Source organism: Carlito syrichta, unplaced genomic scaffold (genome assembly GCF_000164805.1).
Source record: "Carlito syrichta isolate Samal-C Ts95f unplaced genomic scaffold, Tarsius_syrichta-2.0.1 Scaffold306913, whole genome shotgun sequence".
In the NCBI taxonomy this organism is placed as follows: Eukaryota; Metazoa; Chordata; class Mammalia; order Primates; family Tarsiidae; genus Carlito; species Carlito syrichta.
The window spans coordinates 197,841-222,435 of NW_007251009.1; the positions used below are offsets into that span (position 1 = coordinate 197,841).

Genomic DNA, 24,595 nt, shown 5'->3' on the forward strand with positions numbered 1-24,595 from the left:
GCGAGGGGCTTTGCTCCAGCCAACAGGAATGAGCCTGGATCCCGAGGGAGCTGGGGCCGCGTCACCCTCACGCGGTGACCACTGGGGCCGTGTGTCTGTCCAGGTTCAACGACGAGGTGAAGCACATCAAGGTGGTGGAGAAGGACAATTGGATCCACATCACGGAGGCAAAGAAATTCGACAGCCTGTTGGTATGTCATCCCCAGCTCCCGCCCCGCCGAGGCAACACGTGGTGCCTCCCGGGGGACATGGGGTCACTCCCAACCCTGAGTGAGTGGCTGCTTTCCCCACAGAGGAAGATCCAGGGAAACTGGTTTATAAGGCCCTTGTGGACAGTCAGGGCCATGTCACAGCCCCCTGGGTTGGGACGTCTGACCCCTAAAGCTTGTGCCAGGTGGGCTGACCCAGGTGGGCAGTGAGGGGTCACCCCTGGCCACCGGTGTCACCAAAGCCCTCTCACATTGATCTTCCTTGAGACCCAGAAATCCAGACCCGCCGGGTTCTAGTGGGGTCACACTCAGTGGCTTTAAACCACCCTGTCCTTGACTCCCTGTCGGCCTCCGACTGTCCTGGCCCGTCAAGAATATAGTTAAAGGCACAGTCCTTAAAATGATTGTACAATTATATCTCTTACTTCTTGGCTTAGTTACAAAAGTTGTGTTGAGAACGTCTGACTTCCAGCTTCCCCACTGTCACCCCAGAGAAAGCACGAGGTCCGACAGAAAGTATCATAATCCTGCCCCATTCCCCCAAAAAACAAAACAAGGGTTCACTTTTTATGGAATCCTTGTGACTTGCTCTCTGAAGCATAGTTCAGGAATAGTTTATATTTATATTTTAAAAACAAAAACACAGCTGGGCATGGTGGCTCACACCTGTAATCTCCCAGCACTCTGGGAAGCCCAGGTAGAAGGATCACGTGAGCCCAGGAGTTCAAGACCAGCCCTGGCAACATAGCGAGATCTCGTCTCATTAAAAAATTAGCTAGGCATGGTGGTCTGCGCCTATAGGCCCAGCTACTTGGGAGGCCAAGGTGAGGGGATTGCCTGACCCACAGGTTTGAGACCAGCCTGGACAACTTGGTGAGACCTCGTCTCTACAATAATAAAAAAAAAAGACTAGACTCGGTGGCTCAGCCTGTAAGCCCGGCACTTTGGGAGGCCGAGGCGAAAGCCCATGGGTTCGAGACCCACCCAGGCAACTTCGTGATACCTCATCTCTACAACGAACAAAAAATTAGCCGGGCATGATAGCACACGCCTATAGTCCTGGCTACTTGGAAGGCTGAGGCGGAAGGATCATAGGAACCTAGCAGATCGAGGCTGCGATGGCCAGGAGCGTACCACTGCCCTCCAGCCTGGGTGACAGAGTGAGACTCCAACTCAAAAAATAAAAAAATAGAAATAAAAATAAATTAGCTGGGCATGGTAGCCCACACCTGCAGTTCTGGCTACTTGGAAGGCTGAGGTGGAAGAATTCCCTGAGCCCAGCAGGTGGAGGCTACGGCGGCCAGGAGTGTGCCGCTGCACTCCAGTCTGGACGACAGAGTGAGACTCCAACTCAAAAAAAAAAGAAAGAAACCCTAGGGAGAGCTGTGGTTAAATCAGAGGTCCCCAAGATACTGACCACCCTCTGTGGGCTGGGCACAGGGCCAGGGTGGGGGGGAGTGGGGAGTTCTGGGGAGTCAAGGAGATGCGTCTTCCCTGTATGCACCTGAGGAGGTGGGGGAATGAGGCCAGGTCACTGGGGGAGGACTGCCTGGAGGTGGCGGCCGCTGTCAGTGAGTGTGTACACCCTGCAGGAGCTGGTGGAATACTACCAGTGCCACTCGCTCAAGGAGAGCTTCAAGCAGCTGGACACCACGCTCAAGTACCCCTACAAGTCTCGGGAGCGCTCGGTCTCCAGGGCCTCTACCCGGTCCCCAGGTAATCCCCACAGCTGACCAGCGCTCCCCTGGAGATGTCTGCTCCAGCGCGCTTCCCAGGGCCCTGTCCTCACAGCCCTCGGGGACCCAGGCTGGAAATCCTACCCCCAGGAGCACACCCCGGGCCCTCCCAGCCATCACAGATGCCGTCTGCCCCGTGACATGCTGTCACCTCCAGTGCCCTGTGACAATCGGGGACTCCCAGCTGGTCTGTATCTTGGCTCCCTTGCCCAGAGACCCCGGCGCTTGGTGGGAGAGAGCGTCCTCTCTGCCCCCGGTACCCTCTCGGGCCTCTGCTGTGGGAGGCAGCCTGTTTGCAGATAGGCCTCCTCTTGCTAGAACAGGGAAGGTCACTTGGAATCAGACCCAGAGCATGCGGCTTCAAGCCCAAGACGCTGCTCAGAGTCACCCCATGTCCTCCAGCTTTCAGGGACCCACAGGGCCATGGGTTCCTCCCCCCCCAGGGGGCAGGGACAAGCAGGACAGGAAGCAGCCACTGGCCACAGTGAGCACCGACCGTGTGCCGGCCCAGGCATGAGCCCACGAGACGGGTGGTTTTCTCCTGAGGACGCAAGTGCGAGGGTGACTCAGGGCTGAGCTCCGTCCCGGCCTGGAGTGGCTCGTGGCCCGTGTTGCCGCTTCCCACCTCAGCAGGGCCACGTCCCCCCACCCCGCCCTGCCACATCCCTCCCTGTAGCCGTGTCTGCCTGTGACCACGCGCAGAGCCCCCCGCTGCCAGCCTCACGGTCTCTCTCGCCTCTTTGCAGCTTCCTGTGCTTCCTGCAACTTTTCTTTCCTCAGCCCTCAGGGCCTCAGCTTTGCCTCCCCAGGCCCCTCTGCTCCCTTCTGGCCAGGTACCACTGCCGCCCAGGGCATGGGGGGACTGAGCCCACGGCGGCCGCCTCGGGAGGCCCGGCACGGAGCTGTCGCCGGCCCTGACGTGCGCACGGCCTGCCCTGGGGTCGTGGGAGGAGGACGGGGCGGGGAGGCCGGGCGGAGGCTGCCACCAGCACCCAAGGCCGCGTCAGGCTAGACCCCTGTGCCTGTGCCCCTCCTGACGGCCACTTTCCAGCTCGCCTTCACCTCCTTGCTTGTCAAGAGCTTTGCCTCTGGTAGCGGAAAACAGCCGGGCGGTCACCCTGCGTGGGAACTGACCCAGGGGGCTGCTCAGCGACTTTAAGGAGGAACCGCATGGGGAATTGGGCACAGGGAAGAACGGGGTCTGCCAGACGGCCTCCAGCTGCCGGAGTCAAAGCCCCCTCCCTGCGCTGTGTGTGTGTCCCCTTCAGTCACAGCCACGGTCCCCTGTCCGTTGGACTCCTGGGTCCCGGGCCGAGCTGGTTCAGCCGGGCTTTCGGTTTGGTTTGGGTCTGGAATTGGAGGGAACCGCAGGTGCCAGGTGGTCAAAGCATGGGTGCCTGCTCTCCTCCCTGGACATCCTTATGGCGGGGACTCAGGTATGCTGGGTCCCCAAACCCACAGAGGGCCGGAGCCCTGGGAACAGAGGCTGGCTTGTCTTCGGAGCTTTTCTGCTTGACGTCCTTCCGGCCTGGGCCCAAGGCCGGGCACTGGGCCCCCGGGGAGAGACCCAGTTCGGCCCGAGGGCCTCCCCACCCCCGGTGCCTCCTGCAGCGGGGTGACGCCACCGTCTCCCCCCACAGTGTTCACGCCACGCGTCATCGGCACGGCGGTGGCCAGGTACAACTTTGCCGCCCGGGACATGCGGGAGCTCTCGCTGCGGGAAGGCGACGTGGTGAGGATTTTCAGCCGCATCGGCGGGGACCAGGGCTGGTGGAAGGGCGAGACCAACGGACGGGTGAGCGGCCCGCCCCGCCCCGCAGACCCCCACACAGAGAGCCGGCCCCGCCGCAGGTCCAACTTGGGCCAGGCTCGGGCAGGCTGGCACCACAGCCACGCCCACATCCCGGGCACCCTCTGACCGTGGTCTCCCTCGTCCTCACAGCAGCCCAGAAGGCTGGGGCTCACGGGGGGAAACTGAGGCACCAGACATCTACCATGAGCCCAAGGTCACACAACTAGGAGTCAGCCACGTGGGTCAGATCTCAATCCAGCCCCCCGGGGCCGTCTACTGTGTTCAGTCCCACCCGGGGCTGCCTTTGTGGCTATAGTGTTCAAGTTACTTGCAAGTACCCAACCACTGATTGCAGGAAGGGAGGCCATGAGACTGACAGTAGGGCCCAGTGTCCTTGCTGGGCTCCTACCATTTTCTACGCTCCACCTGTGCCCTGGTAAGATGTCCCTTCGCCTCCCTTCCTTCACACTTTCCCCAAATGCCAGTTGACTCCTCTTCCCTGCCCACCCTAAGATTCTGCAAAAGTCCACAGCCTTTTTATCCTAGTACCCCTGTGTCGTCATCATTGGAAGTACCTGGGACTGTGATTTAATAAACACATACCCAGGGCTGGGCACTGTGGTTCATGCTTGTAATCCTAGCACTTTGAGAGACCAAGGGCGGGAGGATCATTTGAGCCCAGGAGTTTGAGACCAACCTGGGCGATATAGAGAGACCCTGTCTCTACAAAATGATTAACCAGGTGTGGTGGCGTGTGCCTGTCATCCCAGCTATTGGGAGGCTGAGGAAGGAGGATCGCCTGAGCCCAGGAGGTTGAGGCTGCAGTGAGCCGTGATTGTGCCACTGCACTCCAGCCTGGGCAGTCTTGGAGATTGTTTTACATGAGTGCTTTTACTACCTCTCAGGCAATCCAAAGGCGTTGCAACCTTTCACCGTGTTCATTTACCTCCCAACTTTTGTGCACGTGCTGTCATGTATCTTTTTTTTTTTCTTGAGTTGGAGTCTCACGCTGTCGCCCAGACTGGAGTGCAGTGGCCGCTCCTGGCCCCCGCAGCCTCGACCTGCCGGGCTCCGGCGATCCTTCCGCCTCAGCCTTCCGAGTAGCCAGAATTACAGGCACGCGCTACCACGCCTGGCTGATTTTTTGATTTATTGTAGAGATGAGGTCTCACCTGCCCAGGCGGGTCTCGAACCCGTGGCTCAGGCAATCCACTCACCTTGGCCTCCCAAAGGCACGGGATGACAGGCTGAGCCACCGAGCCCGGCTTGTCATATATCTTAATTCTGCATCTATTCAGACCCCACAAGACACTATTTTTATCTTAGGCAACTGGTGTTTATTTTGATTCATCACCTACTTGCCTTTGTCGAGGCTCCTCTCTGCCCCCAAGACCACCCAGGACCATTCTCCTGTTGCCTGGCACCCCCTCTCCTTAGTATGCTTTTTCCTTATCATGAGTCTGCTATTTGGTGAATTCTGGGTTTTTTTTGTATCTAAAAACACCTTTATTTCACTTTCTGTTTAGCGTTCGCACTGTGAAATGTGTGTAACTTTTAATTTGGAAGCAATTTCAAACTTGTGTGGGCATGGTGGCTCACGCCTATAATCCCAGCACGTTGGGAGGCTGAAGTTTGAGCCTAGGAGTTCGACACTAGCCTAGGCAACATAGCGAGACCTCTTCTCTACAAAAAAAAAAAGAAAAAAGTCCCAACTACTCAGGAGGCCAAGGTGGAAGGATTGCCTGAGCCCAGGAGGTTGAGGCTATGGTCAGCCGTGACTGTGCCACTGTACTCCAGCCTGGGCAACGGAGTGAGACTCTGGCGCAAATAAATAAATAAATGAATGCATGAATGCATAAGAAAAGTTACAGTAGTATGAAAAATTCCCCATGCTCAGATTTGCCAATTACGAATGTTTTGACCATTTACCACACACACGCTTGCTCTTGTGTACTCTCTCTTTCTGTGTGTGTGTGTTTGCTCATATTTCTCTCACCCATTTGAGAGTAAGTTGCAGAAATCCTATTTCTTGACCCCTATGTATTTCCGAAGATCAAGGACATTCCCTTTTGATACGACAGTGTTATCTGCATCCATATTCAGATTCCACTGGTTGTCCCGAGAATGTTCTCCTGAGCCATTTCCCGGGTCCTGGGTCTGACCCAGGATTAGGAATTGCATTTATTTGCCATGACCTTTGACGCTGTTTAATCTGGAACATGCCTCAGCCTTTCTCTGTCTTATGTGACACGGATGTGTTTGCAAAGGGTAGGTCCATTGTTTCTGTAAAATATCCCTCAATTTAGGTGTGTTTGGTGTTTCTTCGTGATTAGATTGAGTTAATGCATTTTTTTGGTGGGAACACCTCAATGGAGATGCTGTCTCTTTCACTTGATGAGCTGTAGTGCCCTGTCAAGAGGGATATGATGCCAGTTTCCTCCCATTATTTGTGACATGAACTCTGATCCTGTGGTTAAAGTAGTATCTGCCAGGTTCCCTTACTGTGAAGTTACTCTAATTAATGAGTAACATGCAGGGTAATGTTTGATACGAGGTAAATATCCCATTCCTCTTCAGACTTTATCCACTAGCTTTACCATTTATTGGTGAATTTTATCTATTCCGTTATTTCTGTCAGGACTGAAAAATAGTGATTTTTCTATCATGTCTTCAATAGGTATTAGCTGGCCTTCTACGTAAGGAAAGCTTTCTCATCTTTTCTTGGTTGTTCTTCCCCAGGAATCAGTTGTTTCTCCAAGGGGACCCTGTTCCTTTTTGTGAGGAATTGTTTTGAGTTCATTTTTGAAGGATATTTTCACTGGGTGTAGAACCCTGGGTTGACAGAGATTATATTTCAGCGCTTTGCAGATGTCATTCCATTGTTCTCTGGCTTCCATTATTCTATATGGAAGTCAGTTGACATTCTTCTTTTTTAAAAATTTTTTTTAACATTTACTTTTTTATTCATTGTCTTACTCTATTGCCCAGACTGGAGTGCAGTGGCACAATCACAGCTCACCACAGCCCTGGCCTCCTGGGCTCAGCAATCCTCCTGCCTCAGCCTCCCAAGTACTTGGGACTACAGGTGTGCACCACCACAGCCAGCTAATTCTTTGAATTTCTTATAGTGATGAGGTCTTGCTGTGTTGCCCAGGCTGGTCTCGAACTCCTGGACTCAAGCAGTCCTCCTGCCTCAGCCTCCCAAACTGCTGGGATGACAGACATGAGCCTCCACACACAGTCTCAGTTGACATTTGTTGCTCCTTTGAAGGAAAAGTCTTTATTACTCGCTGGATGACGTTTTTAAAATGCCTTTGTTTCTCATCAGTTTTACCATAATGTGCCTAGGTGTGATTTCCCCAGTATTCATGCTGCTTGGACTTGCAGAGATTTTTGAATCGGTGGCTCAATGCCCATTAGTTTTGGAGATTTCTCAGCCAGCATAGTATCTCTGCAGATCTTGTATCTGCTCCGTTTTCTCTCTTTTTTCCTCCTAGGGCTCCATTTATGTGGATGTTAGACCTTTTAACCATTGCCCAAACATTCTCTCTACTGTTTTATGTGTTTTTTACCCTCTGTGTCTGTTTTTTTACCTCATCACTTTCTATTGGCCTGTCTTCCAGTTTACTCATCCTCTCTTCTGCTTTGTCTAAATTCCTCTTTTGGATTCTTAATGTCATTCATTATATCTTTCAGTTCTAGGATTCATATTTGATTTCCGATTTCAGTTCTCTTGTCTGCCTTTTCATCAGTTTTTTATTTTTTGAGTTGCCCCCCTCTCCTCCCCCCCGCAGCCTCCCTAGTAATTGGGACTATAAGTGCATGCCATCACACCCGTCTAATTTTCTTTTTTAAATTTTTTGTAGAGCTGGGCTCGGTGGCTCAGCCTGTAATCCCGCGCCTTTGGGAGGCTGAGGTGAGTGAATTGCCTGAGCCCCTGGGTTCGAGACCCGCCTGGGCAGCGAGACCTCATCTCTACAATAAATCAAAAAATCAGCCGGGCATGGTAGCGCATGCCTGTAATTCTGGCTACTTGGAAGGCTGAGGCGGAAGGATCGCTGGAGCCCAGCAGGTTGAGGCTGTGGTGGCCGGGAGCAACCATTGCACTCCAGTCTGGGTGACAGAGTGAGACTCCAACTCCAAAAAAAAAAAAAATTTTTTTTTGTAGAGACGAGGTCTCACTGGGTTGCTAAGGCTGGTCTTGAACTCCTGAGCCCAAACATTCCTCAGCCTCATTAGTTTTCTATTTTTTTTTTTTTTGAGTTGGAGTCTCACTCCGTTGCCCAGACTGGAGTGCAGTGGCCGCTCCCAGCCACCGCAGCCTCGACCTGCTGGGCTCCAGCAATCCTTCCGCCTCAGCCTTCCAAGTAGGTGGAACTACAGGCGCGCACTGCCACGCCGGCTAATTTTTTGATTTATTGTAGAGGTGAGGTCTCGAACCCGCGGGCTCAGGCAGTCCACTCACCTCAGCCTCCCAAAGGTGCAGGATTACAGGCTGAGCCACTGAGCCCGGCTAGTTTTCTTATACATATCAATTAGCGTTACTTACATCCCCTGACTGATAGCATCAACCTGTGAGTTGGTTTCTATTGCCTGCTTCTTCCCTTGGTTTTTGTGTACTTTTGAGCTTGTGCGTTAAAAACCAAAAAACTGTAGAGATGTCACGTGATGTTGTCTTTCTCAAGAGGCCTTAACTCTTTTCTCACCAGCAGCAGGAGGGTGGGCAGACCATCTTAAGCCGTCCAAGACTGGCGAATTTCTGGGTCGTTCTTTTACGGGGACTTTTGCTCCACTAGGCTCTCAACCTCTTTGCGGGGGCCTCTCCGTGTGAGAGGCCTGGCTGAGAACGCCGGCCTCCTGAAGAAGCCTCCACACACACGTCCTGTCGTCTTTTCTAGATCGGCTGGTTTCCTTCAACGTACGTGGAAGAGGAAGGCGTCCAGTGACGGCGGGAACACGGCGGGACCTCAGACCTTCCCCGGAGAGTCGCTGCAGCTCTGAAGTCTGTCTCTGGCTCCTGCATGCCTCAGAGGGGACGTGCTCACCAACCTTCCGGTCTTCCACAGCCTGCAGGGATGGGGAGGGTGTTCAGGATCCCGGACACGCAGCGTCTCGCCGCCCGCCTGACCTCGGCCACCCCTCCCCGGGCACGCTGCTTGTACATAGAGGAAATCGGGGCTAGCTCCACCTGGAGCGCTAAGGAGGGGGCGCTGACAGCGCCGCGGGCCGGGCTCTGCGTGCGGCCGAGGCCGAATGCACGTCCCTTGTCGCTGTCTGGCCAAGATGGCGTTTGGAGGCCTAGGTCTGAACCGCAGACGCTCTCCCAGGGAGGGCTGGGGACGGCGGAGGGGACCTGCCTCCAGCCCCTCTGCTTAGCCCCCAGACTCAGCCCGCCTGTCTTTTCCTGCTGCTCCCGGGGGTGGGGGAACGGGGAGGCTTCAGACCTTGAGAGGCAGGTGGGGCCGGAGCTGGCTGCTTGCTGTGCTGGGATGCCGGAACAGAGAACTCAGCAGGGACGCTCTGTGGTCACTCTGGCTTCCTGGGACTGTCCCTGACTCCCCCTCTTCCCCCTACACCAGGGACGCACACACCCCTCTGGGCAGCCCCTCTCTGGGGAGGGGCTTGCGGGATGCCCCGCCCTACTCCCAGCCAGTGGTACTGTTTCTTCCCCTCACCCTGAGAGACCCGTTCCTGAATCCTGGGAATTTGTCTGCCCTGCCCTGCTGCTGGGGAGATAGAGACATCTTTTGCAAACCCTCAGAGGGGCAAGGGACAAAGCAGGGTTTCCCTGGCACCAGGTCCCTCCTGCCCACATGCTTGTCCAGAAGGAGGACCCTCTGGGTCTCCGGCGTCCTGCAAGGCGGTCCTAGAGGGTCTGCCCAGCCTTTGCACGAGATGCCAGTTCTAGAGCCCCTGGCTGGTGACAACCCTTCTAGGGGCTCCTGCAGTCACAAACTGGGCCTGTGGCCAACCCAAAATAAGTGCTCTTGGGGGTGGGTCTACCCCGGTGCTGCCCCCCTCCTCATGACCCCTGGCCTTTGGCCTTTGACCTCTGATCGGTTTAGCCGGGCGCTGATTTCTCTATGCTGATATTGCATGAAACCTGACGACACCGTCTCCCTTGCGGCTCCGTGCCAAAGCTTCCAGAGAGACCCAGGCTGTCCAGGGCCCCTTCTCCCTTGAGCCAACTGCAGAGGAAGGATGGGGTCCAGGACAAGGCTGGAAGTCGGGGAGGCTGGTCCCCACCGAGGCTGGAGGCTGGGGGCCATGCTGCACCCTTGGGGCTCTTTCTGAGGTCGGCTTTCATAGCCTCCAGGCCGGGGTGCACACACCCAGCCTCCTGAGACGTGGGAAAGAGGCCAGGAGGGATTGGGGAGGCGGGAAGCCACAGGGGCTGGGAGGAGAAGCCACCGAGGCTTGAGGACTGAGGGGAAACGGAGGCAGGGGCATCAAAGAGAGCACGCCCGAACCGTACATGTCAGGGTGCACCGAGCACTTTGCACGGGAGCCCAGGACGGCAGGGGAGGAACTGGCCAAGCCCCTTCTGTGTTTACTGTTGTCCGAAAGTTCTTGTGTTTTGGTTTTGGGGTTTTTGTTTTGTTGTGTTGTGTTTCGTTTGGCTTTTTTTTTTTTTTTTTTTTTTTTTAGGAAACAAAAAGTTTGTAATTATTTCATCCAAACCTCCCGTTCTATATCTGTGAATAATAAGGAAGAGATTTTATATAGCAAGAAAAGGATGTATATTTTAGTTTGTCGAGAAGCAAACCCTGATAACAAAAGACACGGAGGAAAAAAATACTGTGGAGCCCTGGTTTTTGTGAGCTCTTTCGTTTTGTGTTTGTTTCGAGATCTGTATCTGGTTTGGTTTCGTCTTTGCACTTGAGCAGGAGGGTCTGCAGGCTGGGGCAGACTGGGATTCGGGAGTTTTCAGCGGGAGACGATGCCTCTGCAGGGGGCGTGGGACCTGGGGCCTGGAGGAGCTGTGAGTTGGCGTAGGAGCCTGATGCATGCGGGTCAGGCATCCGGGGCCCGCAGCGGGCGGCGACCCCAGGTGGAACTCAAACTGTACATTTGCCAATGGGTTTTTTCAGACCACGGTTTTTACTGCAAATAAACCTACATTCTTTCTGCAGGCGTGGCCCACCTTTCGTGCGGGGGCGGGGGGGCGGCGGGATCCCTTCCTGGTTCCTTCATCTACGTGCCGCAGGGTCTAGGCCGCCGGGGTGCTCAGACATGGGGTGGCTCAGCCTCGGCAGAGGCCGTGGGTCTGAAGGAGATAGTGGTGCCGCGGCCACCCATCAGGCACCTCCTCCCGGCTGGCACCGCACCACAGCTTCCCACGCGGGCTTCTGCGGGGTCCTCCAGGTGATCTCAGCGGCAGGCAGATGGGGCTCAAGTCCCAGCCCCACCACTTGTGTCCCTCCGTCACCTCCTGAGCTCTTGTGTCTTTCTTTTTGAGTCAGGGTCTCACTCGCGCCCTGGCTGGAGTGCAGCGGCACAATCACGGCTCATTGCAGCGTTGACATCCTGGGCTTGGGCGATCCTCCTTCCTCAGCCTCCTGAGTGGCTGGGACGGCAGGTGTGTGCCACCACACCTGGCTAATGTTCTAATTTTTTTTGTAGATACAAGATCTCGCTATATTGCCCAGGTTGGCTTCAAATTCCTGGGCTCAAGCGATCCTCCAGCCTTGGCCTCCCAAAGTGCTGGGATTACAGGCATGAGCCACCATGCCTGGCCGGTCCTGTTTCTTTATATGTATGTTGGAGATAAGAAAAGCACCCTTGCTGGTCACGTGGCATCTGGGTTTATGAGGAAGCAGTCTGGAGGGGACCCTGCAGGGTGGCTTGCCCCCCGGAGCCCCATGCCATCAGGAGCCCTGGCTCCTCCTTCCCTGATTTCCCATCCTCAGTATATGCGTCTCTCCTGTGGTTACCTCATGGTACAAAGTGGCTGCCACTGCTCCTGCTACGAGGTAGTGGGAGGAAGCAGAGGTCCCCTTCCAGCTCTGCTCACCTCACGTGGCCACTCGTGGCTGCAATGGATGCTGGGAAGGGAGGATCTGCACTGGGCCCAAGGCCTCCCTGGAGCGCCTGGGGTCCTGCTACTAAGGAGATGGGGGGCATGACCAGATGAGTCGTGGCCGGCACGCTCAACAAGTACCAGTGTGTCGCACAAGGAAGTGAGTTCCAGTATTAGGTGGCCCAGCTGTAGGGTGGTGGTGCCTGCCGCATTGGCCTCAGCCCGGGGCCTCGCTCAAACTGCACGTTGCCTGGGTTCCGAGTGTCCCAAGGGGACCCTGGTTCCTGCACCGCCTTCCGTGAGAGCCAGCCTGCAGCTGAGTTCTGAGGTCTGCCCGTGCGGGGACGAGGAAGGGACTGGACACTCACCAGCCGACCAACTCGGGCAGCCTGAAGGCAGCCCCAGGCCCGGGAGCAGAGAGCTGTGGGCTTGCTGGGACGCAGCTGTGGGAGAACTTGGGGGCGGGGCTGGGGACGCCGGTGGAGGGGGCGTTGCCTGCATCTGCTGCAGGGACCAGACCCCCGAAGGGTGGGAAGCCGGGGGCCGCTGGAGGGCCCGCCTGGGGAAGGGGCAGGTGAGGCCCAGCCCGGAGGAGGCTGGCGGGTGGGATGTCAGAGGTTACCCCAGGCCAGGCTGGGGTCCTGACTTTCCGGTGGTGCCGTCAGCCCCGATCCCACAGAGCAGCTTGGAGCTGAGCACTTCTGTTCAGCCCCCCAGGGCTGCAGAGGGCACCACAGCATCCATCCCTTAGTTCTGACCATCGTGGACTCCCCACAGGCAGGGCTCCCGGGGTCTCAGAGGCCACCACACCCGGAGCTTTAGAAGCACTGCCAGGGCTGGGCTCGGTGGCTCAGCCTGTCATCCCGCGCTTTGGGAGGCTGAGGATTGCCTGAGCCCGCGGGTTCGAGACCCGCCCGGGCAACTTGGCGAGACCTCATCTCTACAATAAATCAAAGAATGAGCCGGGCGTGGTAGCGTGTGCCTGTCGTTCCGGCTACTTGGCAGGGGGAGGCGGAAGCATCGCCGGAGCCCAGCGGGTCGAGGCTGCGGTGGCCGGGAGCGGCCACTGCGCTCCAGTCTGGGCAACGGAGTGAGACTCCAACTCAAAAAAAATAAAAAACAAAAACTGCCAGAATGAAGGATGGAAACAGCTCGTGTCCTTGCGTCGGAAACGGGGTTTAGACACATGGGGCGACGCACCCCAGTTCAGCCTGACCCCAGAGCCCACACCCTCCTGTGGGCTGCAGCACCGTTCCCAAGCTATGACTTGTCTGTCTTGGGCCAGCCCCTCCCTGCAAGCTGGACCTGGCCTGGGTGTCCTCTGCTCAAGTTGCCTGGGGGAAAATGCTCCCTCCTTCCAGAGCTGCCGGTTCGAGGGCCATTCCCCCTGGCTGGGCCTCTGAACTCCTGATGTGTAGGCTGGACGGTGCTGGCCTACACAGGGTGACCTTGCGACTGCCATGACCGCTGTGTCCCTGGGCAGGACCCCTACCCAAAGGCCGGCTTGCATTCCGCACTCAGCCCTCCCTGCTGTGCCCGCTGTGCCCAGCCACCTGGGGCTCGCAGGTGGGCCCAGGTGCAAGCTCGGCCCCTGGACGCTGACCATGGCATGGGCACCCAGGCTGGCCCTCTGAAGGCTGAGTCACAGGGGGCACAGGGAGAAATGGTAGGCCTGTGGCCCAAGCGGCCCAGTCCTCCATCTTGGAGTGTTTTCATCTTCCAGGTGTGGGTTGGTTGCTGTGTACGTGGCCGTGCCTCACCAGGGCCCGTGACCAGCTGGGGAAGCTGAGGCTGAGAGCAGGGATTGGCTCAGGGTCACACAGGAGGTAGCAAGACCGGCATTGGGGCGGGGGTTAGAGGCCTGGATTAGACACTGGGTTTAGAGCCCAGAATCAGAGGCTGGGATTAAACCCGGTCAGTGCTTGCTGGGACCGAGGCGGAACCACCGAGGGCCCTTCCCTTCTCATCGTGAACCAGTGGCTGGAAGGCGTGAGCCAAGGCCCTGGGGCCACAACCCTGGTCTTCCGTCAGGTGCCCCAGAGGTGCTGGCCCCTGCTTTCCCAGGCGTGACTGCTGGTCCCCTGTGAGCCAAGAAGCTGCCTCCACCCCGCGGGGGCACTCGGGGTCACCCCTTCCCCTCCCTGCTGTGTCCTGCCCCTGGACTTGGTGCCACAGCGGCCCGAGGGGCCTACACTCTCGACATCGCAAGTCACGAGTCTTCCTTTAAAAAGCGTTCTTCAAAAGACACATCAAAAATCAAGCCAGGTTGGCCGGGCACAAGTTCTCTGGGATGCCTTCACAGCGAGAATCACGCCCCTCAGGTCCCCTCCCGCCGGCGGGACCTTTCCTGTCCTCAATAAATCCTGCTTTCTCAAAAAAAAAAAAAAAAAAAAGAATCCCATGCATTCACTCCACAAACACCAGCGAGGACCTGCCATGTGCCGCTGGGAGCACGGGGGGAGGAGACAGAAAAGTCCCGGGTCTGTGAGGCTTGTCTGGAGGGAAGACCCTTAAGCAAGCCCTAGGTTGTCTTCCTTCCCTCCCTCCCTCCATTCCCTCTCCCTCTCTCCTCTCTGGCTCTCTGGCTCTCTCCTTTTTCTCTCTTCCTCCTCCCCTCTATCCGGATACGTTGCAATTTTCTCCAGAACCCATAGGATTCCTACTTGACCCACCTTGGGTGTTTCCCTTTATCTGTTGTTGAGTTTGCAAAAGTCAGGCCAGGTGCGGTGGCTCACACCTATCATTCCAGCACCCTGGGAGGCCAAGGCAGGATGGCTGGCACCCCCGAGTTCGAGACCAGTCTAATCAACATAGTTCTCGTCTCTACCAAAAAATAAAGCTGGGCATGGTGGTGCACGCCTGTAGACTCAGCTACTCAGGAGGCTGAGGTGGGAGGATCGCCTGAGCCCAGGAGGTCGAGGCTGCTGTGAGCTGTGATGGCACCACTGCACTCCAGCCTGGGCGGCCGATGGGGACCTCCACTTGGAAAAAAAATGGCGAGTGGTTAGGATTATCTGCTGCCCGTCTCTGTTCTGAAGAGAAGTTTAGCTGCGTCACAGCAGGAGCAGGGCTCGGTCCCCGCCCCCCATGGCCCCCAGGCCTGCCCCAAGTTCCCATGGGGTCTGTCCAGATGTCCGCCTGGTGCCCTGCCTCCTGGTGCCCGCCGCCCTAGGGGACAGCTGGAGGCGGCCACTGGGCTGACCCCCACGCCCTGCATGGCTGTGCCCACGGGGCCCTGTGACCTCTTCGCAGCTGCAGTCTGCGAGCCACAGAGCTCATGCCTGCCCCCAGGCCAGCAGGCGGAACCCACGTGGGCCAGCAGCTGGAGAAGCGGCTTCTGTCTCTCTGTCTCTGTCTCTGTCCCTGTCCCTCCCTCCTTCCCTCCCGCACCTGCTGGTTCAGCCTGCATGTCCCGACTGCTCCTGCCTCCCCCTGGCCCTGTGGGGTGCGCCATCCCCTGTAAGGAGCACCCACTCCTCGTGTCACGGGGTCTGTGGCGCCGTCTCCTCTGTCTTGCGTGGCCGACACCCGGGCTCACCTCCTCCTGGTCACCTCTCCTGGGGGGGGTAAGTGGGGTGTGGCCACTCTCCAGATGACCAGATGGGAATGAGGAGAAGGAAGGGTGGGGAAGAGAAAACACGCTGTTCACCCCACGGGGGGTTGATGGGTTGGTCCACGGAAGCTTGGCTTCCATTCCAGCAGCAGGTGGGGGAATTCGTGTTCTGTTGCTGCTGTAACGCATTACTGCAAAGGTGGGGTCTTTAAACAACACAGGCTGGGTGAGGTGGCTCACGCCTATAATCCCGGCACTTTGGGAGGCCGAGGCAGGAGAATCACTTGAGGTCAGGAGTTCAAGACCAGCCTAGGCAACATCGTGAGACCTTGACTCTACAAAAAAAAATAATAATAATTTTAGGCCGGGCGCAGTGGCTCAGCCTGTAATCCCAGCACTTTGGGAGGCCGAAGCGAGAGGATGGCGGGTTCGAGACCAGCCTGGACAACTTGTTGAGACCTCGTCTCTACAATAAATCACAAAAAGTAGCTGGCCGTGGTGATGTGTGTCTGTAGTTCCAGCTACTTGAAAGGCTGAGGCGGAAGGATCGCCTAAGTCCAGCAGGTGGAGGCTGCAGTGGCCGTGAGCATGGCACTGCACTCCAGCCTGGGTGACAAGAGTAAGACTCCCAACTCAAAAAAAAACTTTTTTGGCCAAGCACAGTGGCTCACACTTGTAATCCCAGCACTTTGGGAAACCAAAGTGGGAAGATGGCTTGGGCTTGGGCAACATAGCAAAGCCTTTAAAAAAAAAAAGAGCTGGGTGCAGTGGTGCATGCCAGTAGTCCCAGCTGCTTGGGAGACCGAGGAAGGAGGATCACTTGAGCCCAAGAAATCGAGGCTGCTACAGTGAGTAGCGATTGTGTCACTGTACTCCAGCCTGGGTGACAGAGTTAGACCTCAGCTCAAAAAGGTAAAAAAAATGAGCCACGTGTGGTGGTGCCTGCCTGTAGTCCTAGCTACTCGGGAGGCTGAGGCTGAAGGATCACCTGAGCCCAGGAGGTCGAGGCTTTGGCGAGCTGTACTCCAGCCTGGAAAACAGACCCCAACTAAAAATAAAACCATGAATGTACTCTTTCACAGTTCTGCAGGTCCTAGCAGCCCAGCGTAGGTCTCACCGGGCTAAAATTGAGGTATCAGCAGAGCTATGCCCCTCTCTGGAGGCTTTGGTGGGAAGTCCATCTCCTTGTCTTTTCCACATTCTGGAAGCCACTGCCTGTTGAATCATGGGCCTCACGCCCCATCTACAAAGCCAACAAACGGGCATCTCTGTGACCCTTCTTCCAAAAACACATTCCTCTATGCGCCTCCGATGATGGCGGGAAAGGATCTCCCCTTTTCAGGACTCATGATTAGATGAGACCCACCCGAATAATCCCATCTCAAGGTCCTTGTCCCTCTCACATCTGCGGAGTCCCTTTTGAAGGAAAGATCACGTACCCACAGGCTCTGGAGAGCAGGACATGGATGTCTTGGGGGTGTTAGTCTGTCTTGGGTGGTAGATTACATGTCCTGACCAGCCCCCTGGTGAAATCAACAGAAACACTGAGACGATATTTCCAATGTCATCAATGAAGTGGTGAGGAAGCAACGCATGGGTTCCGGCAGCTAAGTCCTGGCAGAGATCCAGAGCTGGCCAGGCTTTCTCCTGATGGGTTCTGCCCAACGGGGTGGGCTTGAGGGCCAACGTGTACAGCCTGGCTGGGCAGAAGACAGAGCCCAGGGCCCTCAGTGGGCCTTACCCTCAAGTCAGGCTGATGAGAAATAGTCCCGCCTGGCCTCCCCCGCCACCACCAAGGGACAGCAGAGAAAATTCTCTCTTGTACCTCTGTTACGACCGTAGTGCGAGAAGGAGACATGCCAGCACACCAAGTCCGAATTATGAGCCCTTTATTAACACGTGGGTCAAGAGTAGGCTCACGCCAAGAAAGCTCTTGATGCTTAAGTGAAGTTTGCAACAAGCTTTTAAAGGCAGGTGGGCTACGTAGCCGGGGGTGAGGGTGCAAGAAACTAAAAACAAAAGGAACAATCTCTTGGATTTCAGTGAACAAGGCATTTACACGGAACTTGTGGCTAGGGAGTTTTCCGTGGCCAGCAAGAACGGTCAGCATGATCAGCTCAGGGGAATGCAGCTGTGGGTCTGTGGTCATGGGAATGTTGCAGCAATTGCATGTATACAATGGGGGCGGGGTTATTTTTAGGTCAGGCAGACAGCTAAGATGGAGGATTTCAACAAAATGGAGTTACTTATGTCAAGCGAGTTATTGCAGTTATTTTACGTATTTCATTAGCTGTTTCACCTCTACAGTGGGTGGAAGGAAAGAATAAAACTTCCCTGAGAATGTGTGTTATGGGTTGAGTTGTGTCCCCTCAAAAAAACGTTATTTTGAAGCTGTGACGCCCCAGTACCTGTTAAGGTGACCTTGTTTGGAGATGGGATCTTGGCAGATATAACCAAGTTGAGGTCATTAGGGTGGACCATAGTCCGATATGACTGGGGTCCTTATGAAAAGGGGACATTTTCATAATCCCAGCACTTTGAAAAGCTGAGGCAGGAGGATCGGTTGAGCCCAGGAATTCGAGACCAGCCTGGGGAACTTGGCAAGACCTCATCTCTACAAGAAATCAAAAAGTTAGCTGGGCATGGTGGCGCCTGCCTGTAGTTCCAGCTACTTGGGAGGGAGGTTGAAGTGGGAGGTTCACTTGAGCCTAGGAGTTTGAGGCTGCACTGAGCTATGATCACCGTACTGCACTCCAGCCTGGGCAACAGAGCCAGACCCTTTCTCGGAAAAAAAAAAAAGTATATATTCGCAGTAGAATACTATTCAGCCTTAAAAAAGAAGGAAATCTTGTTATTTGTGACCACATGGATGAACCTGAAAGACTTCGAGTTAAGTGGAATAAGCCATGCACAGAAAGGAAATTCACACGATCTCAGTTGCATGTGGAATTTTTAAAAGTTGAGCTAAACATTTTTAACAGTTGGCATAATACTAGGAATCAATGACAGGAGAAAACTTGGAAAATGTACAAACACGTAAAAATTTAACAACACACTCCTGTATAACCAATAAGTGGAAGAAGAAATCAGAAGGGAAATTAAAAAAAAAAAAAGTCGGATGCAGTGCCTCATGCCTGCCATCCCAACACTTTGGGAGGCCGAGATGGGAGGATTGTTCGAGCCCAGGAGTTCGAGAGCAGCCTGGGCAACATAACAAAACCTTGTCTCTATGAAACAATAAAACAATTAGCTGGGTGTGGGATCACACGCCTGTAGTCCCAGCTACTTGGAAGGCTGAGGTGGGAGGATCACCTGAGCCCGGCAGGTCGAGGCTGCGCTGGCCGGGAGCGGCCACTGCACTCCAGTCTGGGCGACAGAGTGAGACTCCAACTCAAAAAAAAAAAATCTGGAGACAAATGAAAATGGAAACAACATATCAAAACTGAGGGGATGCAGCAGAAGTGGTTATAAGTGGGAGGTGACTAGCAATAAATGCCCACAATGAGGAAAAGAAAAAGATCTCAAATCAACAACCTAACTTTAGACGGTGAAGGGCAAATTAAGCCCAAAATTAGCAGAAGGAAGGAAATAATGATCACAGATAAAAGTGACATAGAGACTAAAAGAAACAATAGAAAAGACCAATAAAACTAAGGGCTGATGGACAGGCCGGGCTCGGTGGCTCAGCCTGTAATCCCACGCTTTGGGAGGCCGAGGTGAGTGGTGTGCCTGAGCCCGCGGGTTCGCGACCCGCCCAGGCAACTTGGCAAGACCGCATCTCTACAATAAATCAAAAAATTAGCCGGGTATGTAGCGCGCGCCTGTATTTCCAGCTACTTGGAAGGCTGAGGCAGAAGGACCACCGGAGCCCAGCGGGTTGAGGCTGCGGGGGCCAGGAGCGTGATGCCCCTGCGCTAAAGTCTGGGCGACAGAGTGAGACTCCAACTCGGAAAAAAAGAAAAAAAAACAGATGAACAAAACCCACACACTTCTAGCCAGACTAAGAAACAAATAGGAAAGATTCAAACAATAAATGATAAATGAAAGAGGAAACATTACAATGGATACCACAGAAATACAAAGTATCAGAACAAATGACCCTGAATAATTATATGCCAATAAACTGGATAACCTGGAAAAAAGGTAATAAATGTCTAGAAACACACAGCCTACCAAGACTGAATCATGAAGCCATCTGAACAGATAAATCATGAGTAAGGAGATTGAGTCCATGAGCAAGTGCACCCCAACAAAGAAAAGCTCAGGATCTGACACCAGCACTGATGAATTTTATCAAATAATCGAAGGCAGCATCAATACCAATCTTTCTCAGACTCTTCCAAAAAATGCAAGTGGAGGGGGCACTTCCACACCCATTTTCTGAGGCCTTGATACTGAGGCCAGACATGAACAGTACAAGAAGAAAATGATTGGCTGTTATTCCTGATGGACATGCAAAAATTTTCTGCAAAATATGGGCAGACCCAGTTCAACAGCACGTTAAAAGATCGTGTGCCGGCCGGGCTCGGTGGCTCTGCCTGTAATCTCAGCACTTTGGGAGGCGGAGGTGAGTGGATTGCCTGAGCCCGCGGGTTCGAGACCCGCCTGGGCAACTTGGCAGACCTCATCTCTACAATAAATCGAACAAATTAGCCGGGTGTGGTAGCGCGTGCCTGTAGTTCCAGCTACTTGGAAGGCTGAGACGGAAGGATCGCCAGAGCCCAGCAGGTCGAGGCTGCAGCCTGGGTGACAGAGTGAGACTCCAACTCAAAAAAAAAAAAAGATCATGCACCAAGACAAGTGGGTTTTATCCTTGGTGGAGACTTCCTTGGAGTGGCAGCGGCCTGCTGTGTCTGGAGGCCATTGTTGGTGTGGTCTGGGGCGCAGCGTGAGAGGCAGACTGAGCCCAGACTGTCAGTCCCAGCGGGAGATCAGCCCCCTCCGAGTCCCCTCCTGGGCTTGTAGTACTCGCATGTGGCCACCAGGGGCGATGTTTTCTGCAAAGGCTCAGCCTCTTCCAGGGCTGACACCCTGACCATAGTGGGCTGTTGCCCTTACCTAAGCACCTGGTGGGCATTCAGACCCCGGGAGCCCAAAGATGGCACTGTGTGGTCCTCCCGCCCTCCATTCCCTGCGAGACCCACAGTTCCCCGGTGCCCAGACACCACAAGGGGTCTCCAGCAGCTGGATAGAGAGGGCACCACACAGGCATCCTGGTCAGTGTCAGAAATGCAAAGCTCCCAGACACTAGAGGGAAGTGATAAAAGGGCAAAGTGGCAGGGTGGGGACTGTGGCCAACTGGACGAGATGTGGCCCACTCACGTATGTCTGGAACGGATGTGGGCCCAGCGAGGGCAGCTTTTCAAGAGAAGCACGGGGGGGTCTGGATTTGTACAGGAAATCTCCAGGGCGTACACACACCTCCAAGATGTGAACACAACATGGGTCACACCGGGAGTCCTGCCTCCGGCCGCCTGTGTGAGAGCCTGGGTGTGGTTGGCTGACCGGCCGAGGGGTCTGGGCAGTGCCCATGGGTTCCTAGGCCCTGGCTGAGCCCAGGTCGCTGGCTTCTGTCCTTGGCTGCCATGGCTCCATCTTTCCAGAGGAGTGAGCACCTGTGCTGAGGGCTGAGGACGCGGCAGGCAGGAGTCTCTCCGGAGCCTCATGTTCTGTCCTCATCAGACGTGGTAGTGCCCACAGCGGTGGACACCGTGCCCTGAAGGATCTCTGAAGCATGCGTGGCACCTGCCCGGTACAGGCTTAGCTGTGGGGACTGGTTATTCCATCTGCCACGTTCATATCACTCACAAATTATGATGGAAATAAGTCATGGGGCGGCGTGGATGCCCTGGGGCATGCTCACCTGTACCCTGAATCCCAGCCTCCAGCTGCCCAGCCCTGCTGTGCCCGGGTGGGGGTCATCACAGCTGCTCATTTCTAGGAATGCTCGTGCCCAGGTGGCCACAAGCCTCTGGCCCTTTCCACCTGCTCCTGTGTGTCAGTCTCAGGTGTCCCGGGAGGAACACGACTTGTCCTGGAATGGCGTCCCTTCTATTTTGGTAGGGGTTATGAAATGCTCTGCCTTCCAGGCTGGGTGCGGTGGCTCAGCGTGTAATCCCAGCACTTTGGGAGGCCAAGGCGAGAGAATTGCCTGAGTCCAGGAGTTTGAGACCAGCCTGGGCAGCACAGTGAGACCTCATCTCTACAAAATAGCAAAAAAATTAGCTGGGTGTGGTGGTACACACCTGTAGTTCCAGCTACTGGGAAGGCCTGAGCCCAGAAGTTGGGTACCAGCCTGGGCAACGTGGCAAGATCCTGTCTCCATAAAAATAAAAAACTGTCGGAGTGGTGGCACACACCTGTAATCCCAGCACTTTGGGAGGCCGAGGAGAGAGGATTGCTTGAGCCCAGGGATTCGAGACCAGCCTGAGCAACATGGTGAGACCCCATCTCCACAAAAATACAAAAATGGGCCGGGGCGGTGGCCCACCCCTGTAGTTGCGACTACTTGGGAGGCCGAGGTAGAGGAACTGCCTTAGCCCAGCAGGTAGAGGCTGCAGTGAGCTGTGAGCATGCCACTACACTGCAGCCTAGGTGACAAAGTGAGACTCCCAACTCCCCCGCACCCACCCACCAAAAAAAGAAAAGAGAAGTGTTCTGTCTTCCTGAACTCATAGGGATACTCTATGTCTGTTTTCTTTTTAGAATTCTTATTAGAAAAGCAAAATCTTGGCAGTGCAAATTGAGCCCTAGAAATTTGTTCTGCACATTCTCCTGGTCTGTGACTCGCCTGGGTGTGGCACCCGTTGGCTGTGTTCTACCTCGGTTTTCTCATCTCTACAATGGGCAGCAGTGGCTCCTGTCCCGTCTGAGATGATGCATGCAAAGCGTTGAACACGCTGCCTGCCGTCCAGGAAGCCGTTGGGGGGACGGGGGCCCTGTCTTCCTCTAGGCCAGCGGCGATGTCGGCCTGGTTCTTGCTAGGGTTGACATGCTGCTGTGTGGTGTCTCTGTCCGCAGGGCTGAATGCAGAGCTCGGTGGAGAAGCTGCCTTCCCTGAGCCTTCCCCGTCCACCCTGGACTTCTGCCCAGTCAGAGGGCAGCCTGCGGCCGCCTCCCCCATCCCAGATACGTGGCCAGCAGGTGGTGGCCAAGGGCTGGCTGAGGCCTGCGGAGGGTGGCCAGCCTAGGCCAGAAGGAAGAGTCTCAGGCTGGCCCGAGTGTGTCCAGGTCGTGCAGGCAGCAGGGCGAGTCCACCATGGTGCCCCTCGGAGGTGACCCCTCTCCCCCGAGTTAACTGTGACTTTGATTCGCACCTGTTTTCTTTCATGTGCACTAATGATACTCGGGGAAACTTACAAAACTTCAGTGAAACTGACATTGCCGGCATGCCAGCCTCTACTTCCCAGATGGGGAAACTGAGACTGAGCGAAGGGAGATGTGACGAGACCAGTCCAAGACGGTACAGGCTGGCAGCAGGACCCTGCCTTGGCCACCTTGGCCAGACCTGGCCGCCTACACGTCAGTGGCCTCCGACTCCCTCGGGGACGGTTTTTCCAGCTCTCCCAGGCCCGAGCAGGGTGCTCTGTGGACTGCAACCTGACGGTGTGGACACAGCCGGGACCAGCCCCCACCAGCTACCACCCCTTTACCAAAGTCCAGGGTCGTTGTGCCGCCTCCTTGGCTTGGGAGAGTTTTGCAACAGCTGCGGCCTGCCTTTGAGTGTGGGGTCAGGGGAGGTGTGGGCTGCCAGGCCGCTGGCCCAGGCAGCTGTGTCTCCAGCCTGGACCCTCCCCGGTTCAGGGATCCCAGGAGGACTCAGGCCACGCTCCTTCCTTGCCCTTCTAACCCCTTCTTCACGCTGCCGAGCGAGCACAGCCCCCCCTGAGGCCGCTAGCCCAGGCCACACCCCCCGAAGAGGACCCACTGGCTTCTCCCCTGCCCCAGGACCGCCCCATCACCCCACCTCCAACTGTGGCACCAGCTTTTCTCTGGGGAGCTAAGAGCCTGCTGAAGCCATGGTACCCCGCCGCTGAGGCAGGGTCTGAGAAGGGTGGCAGTCACCTTTTCTGAGAGGTCCTCCTGGGTTTTCCACTGGAAGGAAGCCAGCCTTGTGGCAGTCCACCTCTCCCCAGATCTGTCCGCTTCCTGGACTCTTAGCTCCTCAAGGCAGGGACTGGCTCTTAGGTGCCTCTGGGTTTCTCAGCAGTGCTTTGTATACCTTAGGCACTTAATAAATGTAGAGGGCAGACAGGCTGGCCGCAAGACAGACAGACAGCCCAGTACAAATAAGACATACTCGTTTGATCGGTATTAACTACAGGAGTCTCTACATGATCACTTCTTGTAGGGGCAGCAGGTCTTACTGTATTATGAACCAACTAAGATGTATTATTATTACTATTATTATTATTATTATTATTATCTGAGTCAGGGTCTCACCCTGTCACCCAGGCTGGAGCGCAGTGGCACCATAATGGTTCACCGCAGCCTCCACCTCCTGAGCTCAGGTGATCCTCCCACTTCAGCCTACCGAGTATCTGGGACTACAGGCGCACATTGCCATGCCTAGCTAATTGTTTTATTTTTTGTAGAGTCGAGGTCTCACTATGTTGCCTGAGCTAGTTTTGAATTCCTGGGCTCAAGGGATCCTTCCGCCTTGGCCTCCCAAAGTGCCGAGGTTACAGGCGAGAGCCACCACAGCCAGCCAGACTGAGATTCAAACGTCCCTTTCCTTGGTCCAGCAGGAGGAAGAAGTCCATCTTCACACCAGCACCTATTCTGGCCCTTTGGACAGAGGCCTTTGGACACTTATTCTTTCCATTGGCCGGCACTGCTCACGCCTGTAATCCCAGAACTTTGGGAGGCTGGGGCAGGAGGAGGCTCGCTGAGGCCAGGAGTTCAAGACCTGATCTTTCCGGATTTCCTCCAGGCATCTCCTCTGGGCATCTACTTCTGCCTGGAAATGAACTGCATGTCCTGGCTCCAGAGTTAGCAGCCTCCAGTCTGCCTCCCACCCCAGCTTGCTGTGCGGCCCCCTCTCTGGGCTCTGGGGTGTCCCCAACAGTCAAGTGAAGGCAGGACTCCCTGCGCGAGGGGCCTGGGTGCTGCCGGGCACCCCGGGTCGCAGGACACAGCCAGCTCAGGGGCAGCATCCTCCTGCCTTTGGAGGCGGTGAGCGCCCCGTCCCTGGGGGTGAGTAGACGGAGGCTGGGAGGTCAGGTGCAAGCTGAGATGCCCTCACCCAGGGGGGCTCGGTGGGCGGATGGAGGAGCCCGGCCTGTC

The 24,595-nt window shown here is 55.6% G+C and overlaps 1 protein-coding gene across 1 annotated transcript in view; it reads left to right on the plus strand.

Moving 5' to 3' along the window:
* VAV2 (vav guanine nucleotide exchange factor 2) overlaps positions 1–8,848 on the plus strand; it is a gene marked incomplete at its 5' end in the record, with an annotated part of 165,041 nt that extends 156,193 nt beyond the window's left edge. Inside the window, 5 exons of the mRNA XM_021715249.1 lie at positions 104–191; positions 1,802–1,925; positions 2,692–2,778; positions 3,586–3,740; positions 8,636–8,848. Coding sequence (XP_021570924.1) covers positions 104–191; positions 1,802–1,925; positions 2,692–2,778; positions 3,586–3,740; positions 8,636–8,683 — 502 coding nt within the window. The remainder of the gene's footprint in view (positions 1–103; positions 192–1,801; positions 1,926–2,691; positions 2,779–3,585; positions 3,741–8,635) is intronic.
* Between the last annotated feature and the right edge of the window lie 15,747 nt (positions 8,849–24,595).